Source organism: Gekko japonicus, unplaced genomic scaffold (genome assembly GCF_001447785.1).
Source record: "Gekko japonicus isolate JY-2015 unplaced genomic scaffold, Gekko_japonicus_V1.1 scaffold954, whole genome shotgun sequence".
In the NCBI taxonomy this organism is placed as follows: domain Eukaryota; kingdom Metazoa; phylum Chordata; class Lepidosauria; order Squamata; family Gekkonidae; genus Gekko; species Gekko japonicus.
Window position 1 is genome coordinate 358,629 of NW_015170304.1, and position 10,045 is coordinate 368,673.

Below are 10,045 nucleotides of genomic sequence, written 5' to 3' on the forward strand. Positions count from 1 at the left end.
CCTCTGTGTGCAAAACAAATGTTCTGCCACTGAGTAAGGGCCCTTGGATAATTTGTTCTGCGGATACTCAAAGTAAGAATTACTGAGGTTTTTTTGGGGGGAGGGGGTGTCTGATGCCAGACATTCACTTTCTGTGAACAGAAACACACGACTTGTTACATAACCCACTGTAAAAACCTTAGTGATTGAGAGTCCGTACATTATAATTACAACTGATGCTCTGGGAAACAAGAAGTACTCTGCAAACTAAGATCTACGTTATTCTCTGTTAGCATTCCCTTCCCTTAGGTTTGCCAACTTCCAGGTGGTAGCTGAAGATCTCCCACTATTACAACTGATCCCCAGGTGACAGAAACAATTTCACCTGGAGAAAATGACCACCTTGGAAGGTGGATTCTATGGCATTATGCCCCAAACCCTGCCCCCCCTCAGAATCCAGGTTAAATTGTTGTACAAATGCCTTGGGCTGGCAACCCTACCTTCCCTAGGTTCCTGCATTTCATGAACTATAAGTACACCACAGGAAATGCAGCCCCTCAAAAGTCTGCTCATTGTCAAGCAGGCATTCACGGTGTTAGTTTAGGAAGAGGGGCAAGAGAGAACTTAGGGTTGCCAGGTCCCCCCAGCCACCAGTGGTGGAGGAGGAGGGGAGGGTTGCCAGATCCAGGTTGGGAAACTCCTGGAGATTTGGAGATGGGAGCCTGGGGCGGACAGGGACCTCGGTGGGGTACAATGCCATGGGGCTCACCTTTCAAAGCCTTTCTCCAGGGAACTGATCTCTGTAGCCTGGAGGTGAGCTGTAGTTCCGGGGGATCCCCAGTTCCCACATCCCTAAGAGAACTATATAGTCCTCATGCACCAAAGGCCAGATCCACAAATCTATTCTGCAATTCCACATGAGTGCAGAACTGGCCCATTCAAGGGCTGGCAAGGACCAGCTTCTAAGGTTTTCTACAGGTGGCAGGAGCAACAAGCAGGCTGGGCTGGGAAGCCTAGCCACTGCCCTGAGCTACAGGTTTGCTTAGACCAAGGGAGCACAGCAAGGCCTGGAGCCAACATTACAGCAGGAAATGCATGGGACCTGCTCTCTGGCATGATGTGACTCTTAGAACCAGGTAAACTCTGAAAACATGAGCAAAATGACATGTTGCCGTGGCCAATACAGGCTCCCAAATTTGAGCAGCACAAGATGCAGAGGCAGGGGACAGTTGGGAGAAAACTGATGGGCAGAAGGAAGGCGTGCCGTTTCCCTTCATCCACCAGTTCTCCTCCCCAATCCTCTTCCAGCCACCTTTCAATTGGGATTCTTTCACAGAGCCCAGTTTGGAGTTGGGGGATTAAACACAGACACCGTGGGAATTTCAGCCACAGTGTTCTTCGCAAATCAGTCAAGGGACCTCACTTCACATGTTAAAAACTGCTCCATTGCCCCGGGAAAATGTGCAACAGCTTTACAGGGTTGGAGGGGGAGTCCTAATTGAAATGGAAACTTGATACTCTGCCCTTTTGACGGGTACAGCCATCCCATAAATTGATAATGTGGGCTTATCACCATGCTCTAAGCCTGCCTGTGATGTCTGAAGTTCAAAGAACACAGCCCCGGCTGCAATGCTCTTGGAAGTATCAGCCTTTTTCTCTGAAGTTCCTTGCGCTGAAGCACATGCACTGCTGGATCTCTTTAGCCATGCATGATGGGGGGGGGGAGTCTTGTCTCTTTGCTTTACCAAATGAGGCTCTATAATGATGTTGTACAAATGCTGATTATCTTGGGACCAATAAGGCAGCAAGAAGACATGAGATGATCCTAAGTGGTCTGTGGAAGACGCAAAAAGTTTCCGCCACACAGAAGTCGCAAGAATTCTGTTCATGTATGGATTGCCCTGGTATTGGTTTAACAGGTGCACAGTGGAGGGGAGGGAAAGAAAGCCACGATAAATAGCAGGTAGAGATCAGTCCTTACGCTTCAGAGCCAAAGAACTGCTTCGCCCTTCCTGAGGCTTAGGCAAGCCCAATGGGATTTTTGACTGTCACACAGAATGATTTCCAGACACGGCCCAGCCTGGATAAGTTCACACAGCCAGCACAAGACCCTCAGAACTTAAGAACCTCTGAAAGAAGAAGCACAGTAAAAGTGGGCCAGCAACATCTGGCTTCTGAGACATCTTGTTCCAAGTATGAACTATACAAATATGGGAAACTGCCTTACAGCAGGTTAAATCACTAGTCTATCTGGCCCAGTATCATCTACTCCAACTAGCAGCAGCTGTTCAAAACTGTGGGTAGAGAAAAGTCTTTCTGAAGTGGCGGAGCTTGCTATAGTATATGAAACCCACGACTTACAACAGCACACTGCACTGAAACACGGATCCATTCTTGGCTCACTAGGGTTGCCAGGTGTACGTTGGAAAATACCTGGAGACTTTGGGGGTGGATTCAGGAGAGGGTGGGGTTTGGGGAGGGGAGGGGCCTCAGCATGGTACAATGCCATAGAGTCCACCCTTTAAAGCAGTTATTTTCTCTGGGAGAGCTGATCTCTGTCAGCTGGAGATCAGTTGTAAAAGCGGGAGATCCCCAGGCCCCACCTGGAGGCTGGCAACCCTATGACTCACCCTGCGGTAAGCTGATCAGAAATCTGGGTGAACAAGGAACATGGAAACAATTCCATAGCTGTTTCAGTTTTAATGATCCTTCACTGCCCTAAAATTGCCTTAGTCATCTAGAAAAAAGGTTCCAGGTTGTGTGAATAGAGCGAAGCTCTAGAGGAATTTGTCCACTAGATCTCTTAATAGTGAAGAGCACGTGAAACCCTTCCCACACAGTACATAGAGTAACTAAGTGCTCTACGGCCAGGGGCCAGCATACCTCTGAGACCACCTCTCCCAATATGAGCCCCATAGAGCATTAAGGTCAACTAATCTTGCCTCAACCAGGGCCAGGACCTTTTTGGCCCTGGCTCCTATCTGGTGGAATGAGCTTCCATGTGAGATCAGGGCCCTGCGGGATCTACTACAATTCCGCGGGGCCTGTAAGATGGAGCTCTTCCATTGGGGTTTTGGTTGAGGCAGCGGGCGCCCCCTCTCTGTGGCCGACCCCATCAGTGGCCGACCCCATCAGTGGCCTGGATCCTTAAAATCTTAATGCCAACTTACCCACTGAGATACCTGGTTTCCACTACTGTTGACATGGTTTCTGTTGAGTTGACATGGTACCTAGGAGTTATGTTATTTTATACTGTTGTTTTAATCTGATTTTAACTGCATTGCATTTTACACTGCTGGAACCTGCCCTGAGCCCGCTTGCGGGGAGCGCGGGATATAAATCCAAATAAATAAATAAATTAAAAAAATAATAATCCTCCAGCTACCCAGATCTTGGGAATTAAGCAGGGCTGGCACTGGTTAGTATTTGGATGGGAGACTACCACAGAATACCTGAGTTGCTAGGCAGAAGCAGGCAATGACAAACCACCTCTGAAAGCCTCTTGCCTTGAAAACCCCTGTGGGGTCACCATACGACTGCGACTTAATGACAAAGGGGGAGGGGGATGCAGCTATTGATATTATTGTGTTGGTCTTCAAAATAATGGTGCCAGGTGATTCCCTTTTTCAGAGAGGACAAGCAAGGACGAGACATGAAAGGTTAGGCATGAGAAGCATAGTCATCACTTGATGACTGCAATGTAACAATGAAGCCAGTGTTTGGAATTAGGCAACTGAAAGTGCACACCTTGGAACTCCCCAGCTAATTATGAATGGAAGGTTCAGCTCATAATTAGTTTAGCCCCCGCACTCCAGAAGTGCTCATTGCTTCTCAACTGAAGCTTGCCATCATCTGCAAAAAGAAAGGCTGCTGCTGCAACCTGTCCCAGGGGTCTTGAGAAACAAAATGCTATTGCTGCCTATGGGCCACACCAGCAAGCTTCAGGTTTACCAACCTCCAGGTGGAACCTGGAGATCTCCCGCTTTTGCAACTGATCTCCAGACTACAGAAGGAGAAAATGGCCACTTTCAAGGATGGACTCTATGGTATTGGATCATGCTGAGGTCTCTTCCCTCCCCAGATTCCACCCTCCCCAGGCTCTGCCCCCCAACCCAGAGCTGGCAACCCTAGCAGGCCTTCTCGTTGCAGACAATGACAGGTAAACTGCAGCGGGAAAGGGGGTACTCACAAGGAGCTGGGAAGGAAGACCTGCAGGCTTTGTTGCATTCCTAGTACCATCATTTAGAGAGGACCTGGAGCTCAGGATGGGCCTGAGCTTAAAATGAGCTAATAATCAGGCCTGACCCGAGCCCATTCCAAGTGGAGCCAGGGGCAGTCCACCCATCACTAAGGACAATCCATGATGACTAAACGGGCCATCACACATCTAGAGACACAGATTCACCTTGTGTCTCTTCAATTGGAATTGGTGCAGAAGTACAGCTGCTACTTGTCCGGCATACAAGAGTCCAGTGGTGCAAAGGGTTCTATGAATAATACATAACATTGGCTTAGGAATGCCTGAAGTGGTGGGTTCTGCACCAGACTCAGAGCATGAAGACCTCTTAGCTCCAGTTCTAGTGTTGGTTTTCATGCTCTAACTAGTAGGGGGGAGGGGGAAAGTGCCTCATCCTCCCACCAAGCCTCCCTTTGCTACTCACTGAAGTGACGCGGGTGCCACCTGCATTTGGCACCTTCCGCTTTGTCACTCCAGCGATGCCTTTTCAAACTGTAGTCCTCTCCACACTCAGGACCAAACTCAAAGTGACAGCATCCTCTTGGCCACCATTTTAAAGTGATTTTAGAATTCCAGGAAGGCCCAGTCCTCCTCCCCAAATGCCGAAATGGGTTCAAACACTCCCCCATAGCTGTACTGGCATTTGAAAATGTGTGTGGTGGGGGAACAAGAATGCCAGACTGTTGGCCCAATCTTGTGGCACTTTAAAATGACTTTAAAATGGCAGCAGCATCCTCAGGGCCACGACCAGTTTGGCCTACACCTGCGAGTAATCTGCATTGTGTACAGTAGACAAGTGTTGGCTTGTAGCAGGAAGGCGTAGCTCCTGTGCCCCTTCTTTCATCACAGTTCTCTGGGTCTGCCACCCCGTGGAGCTGTGAACCAGTGCAGATTGAGCTCTGCCTTCCACAGCCAACCTTGTTTTGCCATAGTTGGGGGGGCTGCTGCCTGTCCTTGTGGAGCCAGAACTCTGGCACAACAGGCAAAGGAGAGCACACAGCAAGGATGTCACAGGAAGGCTGGTAAATAAGGTTGCCAGCCTCCAGGTGGGGCCTGGAGAGCTCCTGCTTTTACAACTGAACTCCAGCTGACAGAGATCAGCTCCCCTGGTGAAAATGGCTGCTTTGAAGGGTGGACTCTATGGCATTGTACCATGCTGAGGCCCCTCCCCTCCCCAACCCCACCATCTCCTGGATCCACCTTCAAAGACTCCAAGTATTTTGCAACTCAGGCCCGGCAACCCTACTGGTAAATGTAACTGCCTGGACCCACCTCAGCCTCATGTCTCAACTTAATGACACAATACAGAGACCTGAAGTCAGGATCAGGTCCACCGTGACGTGAGGACATTTATGAGGCCCAGTTCAACTCTGGACTGCAGCACACAGGAAGAGCATGCTTAGTCTACCCCCCCCCCCCGTTTTCCCAATCTGAAATAGGCTTGGGAGAGAGGCATCTGCCCCAATGGGGAAACCTCTGTGTACTCCATCGGTGCATGTCAAGCCACCAACAGGTAAGGAGTATACCTGGGACCCCAAGGGGACAGGGCATGGAGAGAAAAAGATGCCACTGATATGTATAGATATCTTCTAGACAAAAGCTGAAAGTGACATCACCTGTGCTCTAGGATTTCACTGATCTCTGTGGTTTAAAAAAAAATCAGATCAGAGAAATCCTAGAGTGTTGGTAATGTCAAGTGTAGTTTTTAGCAGAAGGGACATTGGAGCATCAATGACATCTTCCCCTCCCCCCCATCACTCATTTGAGCAGTGGTGGGGCCAAGAGGAGGCAGTGGCAGCAGATTGCCCAACATTGTGCAGGTAAGTTGGCAACACTACCAACAGGGCAAATAGAGCCCCCTGGGCCATTTTAAGTTCAGAAAAATGGCGCAGAGGAGTGAAGACTTAAGCACCCTCTCCTCATGCACAGTGCACCCTTGGGAACTGAGTGCTCAGTGGAGAATGCACAAGTGTACCTCTTGTGCTGGGAAAGATTGAAGGTCAAAGAAGACAGGGACGGCAAAGGATGAGATGGTTAGGCAGTGTCATCGATGCAACGAACATGAAATTGAGCTAACTTCAGAGGACAGCGGAAGACAGGAGGGCCTGGCGGGAGCTGGTCCATGGGGTCGCGACGAGTCGGACTCGACTGTGCGACTGAACAACAACAAACCTCTTATCATGTAGACCTAGGTGAGGAGCCAGGGGGGGAAAACATAATGTATAGTTTTCTATACGTTATGCTGGAGGAAAATGAATGCTGGAGGAAAGGGGCAGGCCTATCAATTTGCTGAGTGCCACTTCTTTGCACACCTGTTTCTTGCTCCTTCCACATCACCTCATTTTCACAGCTGTGCAATTGCATTTTATCCACCCTTGTACTTCCTCCCCATTAAGAGGGGTTGGGAGGAAATACGTTCTTCTGCATGCCTGTGGCTTGTCTCAGGTTTGTAGAAATCTCCCTTTGGCTTGTGGTTAGCTCCATTGTGCTGCTTTTATGATCAGCATGGAGGCCAGTTAGTTTGCTATTGGGGCTATGATTTTTATCTCAAATTCAAAGAATGTCTGTGAACAGTCCTGGAGTCCCTGGTGCAACGGCATTAATGCAGCTAACCAGCTGGGCACCTGATCAGTCACTGCAAATGGGAAACTTCTGAAAGTCCCTCCAAAGCCTCAAGATTGAAAATAACTTTCAGGATGACACCCATATTGGAATCACATGACGTGCTATCAAACAAGATGTGTCCCTCCAAGACACACAGAGCAGCCTGCATTTAAAGTACTATAAGATTTGCTTTATTAATGAGCTCATGTTAAGGCTGGTTTTTGTTTTGTTTTGTTTAAGTCAAGTGATGGGGGAGGGATATACGTGCAAGAAAGGGCATTTTCAGTGAAATCCTCTGCAGAGTTAAAGTTTATTGAACCCAATGATCTTAGACTGGAGTAAATCTGCAGAGGATTGCACTGAAGTTACCACTGTGACAGTACAAAATGAGAGAAAATCTACCTCCCTGATGCTACACCGCAACCAAAATTCATGCAAAATGTAAAATGCAACCAAACATAGTCCTTAGCAGGCTCCTGGCGACCTACAGAGCTCATTAGACAGATTATTTTCATACAGGTTTCTATAAACAGCAGCTACATATTCAATGGAGTAAATGTTGTATTAAAAGCAAGAAATATTATTCAGGTGAGTAATGGTTGTTGGGCAAAAACAGAAGCATTTGATCCAAGACAACTACAGGGAAAATGGTTTACCCCATGGAAATCAGTTCAAGATATTTGTTGAGAAGGATACAAGATAAAAAAAAGAATCCAGATGAATGTGACACATAAAAACTGAGCCAGAAAAGTACACACACACACACAGACCTCTGCAAATGAACAATGGCTTTCACATGAGCCGAGAAGTACATCTCAGGAACCAAAGAAGTTGCCGCAAGAAAGTGATATCAGGGAACAAGTGTCAGTACTGAATCACAGCCATGAATCAGGTTGTGCCATTTGAATGTCTTTTTTTTTCTACGTTAATGTTTCCCTCTTAAAAATGTCACATGAGAGGATGAATCGAAAAACCATTCTCCCCCCCCCATACACACACTTGTTGAAGTACAACACAGAGGTCGATGTCTGCATTAAAAAACACCTAATTGCTGCATTGGTTTCTATTTAAAATGAGACAGAATCCTGATTGTAACTTAAGAAAAACATTCTCTGCAGCATCTTGTCTTATCTACAGCTGGGTTAAATGAGGTGCTGGGGAGGTCGGGCTCCTCTCCCACCACGGACTCCAGCCCAAGCCAAGAGGAAAAGAGCAGCTTAAATAAAACCCCCAAGGATTTGGGCTTAACTGTTGTGGATTCAGAATGGAAATGTAAGGCCCTGACGGGGTTGAACGGCCAGTTCCAGCTCACTCATGGTGCAGGATCCTGTGCTTGCCAAGTGCTACAGAACTGTGCTCCCTGTCTCTAACTGGAAGCCCGCCCCCCACAAAAAACCCTTACAGGCTTAGGAGGTTTTATTTTCACCATTAAAAATGGAAACACAACTTGCTTTCTTGATTTTCGCTCTGCAGCGACTAGGCAGGGCTTGGCGTCTGTTGCACAAAATGTGTGTATACTAAATTTAGTAATGTGACTGTGAAAGGGAAGCCTTACGCCAGCCTTGTGAAGGAAACAGGAGGGGCATTTGGGAAGCATCCTTTACTCCCAGTGGTACCCATCATCCCACCCCCATTATGCCTGCTCCCTCCCAAGGCTGAGCTGAGCACGGTGTAGCTGCAGCTTCTGCCTAATATTTGGTGTTACAAATCAGTATACGGAAAGTAATCCACTAGCAATTTTCCCTACCCAAGCCCTCCTCCTCCCCCCACCCATTTCGTCTCCATGGCAATTGTTACCCAGTTTATACATCTAGAAGCCAGTCCACTGCTTGGAAATAGCTTGGGAGGGAAGCCGACAGATGCACAGCATCTCAGGGCCCCTCTGCTTACGCATGCAACTTCTAGGTGTGCACCTTGCAAGCTGCCTCCCACTTCTGCACCTCTTTCCCCTTTCTTTGCAGACCGGGCACTCCTCCCAAGGTGAGAACTGAAGTCAGGGCCCAGCCACATTCACCTTAGACTAGGGACAGCCCTTTCCAATGGTTTCACCAAAGCGGCTGGGAGATTCAGCCTGAATAGACGCGCCACTCGATTAAACTCAAAAACCAGACAAGCAGGGCACCCTCTTGGAGAGGCTGTTGCCAGAGGTAGGGTGCCCCAAAAGAGGGGGCTCCCAGGATGACCCTCCTCCCTCTGTAGCACTTGTAACCTCTGGGAATCTGGACTCGCTCAGCTGTCTGGCCAGTGGAAGAGGCAGGGGAAGACACAAGAAATACTTTCTACTTTGACCAAGGGACGCCCGCCCGGTGAACACCACTGCCCACACTTGCCGCCACCCGCCCCATTTTTTTTAAAAAAGCCACAGTCTCCTTTCTCCCCAGCCTCCTCAATCTACAAACCCAGCTCCAATTACTACCAACAAATCAATGGAGAGATTTATGGTGGAATTTATTCCCACACCTCCTGGTGCCTTGAAATCTCCAAGTCTGTGCCAGAGCACGGTAGCAAGCGATGCACGCATGCTATCTACACACACAAAAGAAAGAATCCCAAACAGTCAGGGCTAGGGAGACACTGCAGTGTAGGAGAAGCCCCCCCTCCCGTTTATATCTCACGGTAGTGGGAAGACCTGGCAAAACAAGACACCTTTAGCCAAGATATTTCTAAGGTGTGTGCAAGCGGTTTGTTTGTTTTTTAATAATAATCAGGACTGCTTTAATTGCCGAGACTATCCCCCACTCCCCCCCCCAAAGGTCAGCAAGAGAAAAGGATGAGAAAAGACAAAGGAGATTCTGGAGGGAGGGAGGTGTTGAGACAAAAGGGATGTTGTGCAGGGAGGAGGGTTGGGGGGGGGGGCTTGCAAACACGTCTTACCTTTCGAAGCATCTTTCTCTTCTTTGGGCTTGATCACCTTCCCACTCATAGATCCCAGTTTGGTTGTAAAATCCCCCCAGGAGACCTCGTGGAGATTCCGGCTGGTCTTCCAGAACTAGAAGCAAAAGGAAGAAGAGGGGAGGGGGGGCAGAGGGAATAAATAAATCAAAGAGTCAAATGCGATCTCGGTGGCTTGGCTGGCTGGCTGCTGCCGCTGCCGCAGAAAGATGCTCCAAGCCCACCGCCCGCACTGCCCAAGCCTGTCGCCTGGACTGCTGCTGGAAGCCTTTGCGTACCTAGGACGGGAGAAAGGGGGCCAAGGAGGGAGAAGGGGCTGCCGTGGACATCCGC

The 10,045-nt window shown here is 48.7% G+C and overlaps 1 protein-coding gene across 2 annotated transcripts in view; it reads right to left on the bottom strand.

The window, feature by feature from the left end:
- Positions 1–9,803, bottom strand: part of FGF13 (fibroblast growth factor 13) — a 270,713-nt gene extending 260,910 nt beyond the window's left edge. The window contains exon 1 of one of the 2 annotated variants that reach the window (XM_015417972.1): positions 9,695–9,803. In XM_015417972.1, the coding sequence (XP_015273458.1) occupies positions 9,695–9,743 (49 nt within the window). In that variant the 5' untranslated portion in view covers positions 9,744–9,803. The remainder of the gene's footprint in view (positions 1–9,694) is intronic. The other variant, XM_015417974.1, reaches the window with a different exon arrangement.
- Between the last annotated feature and the right edge of the window lie 242 nt (positions 9,804–10,045).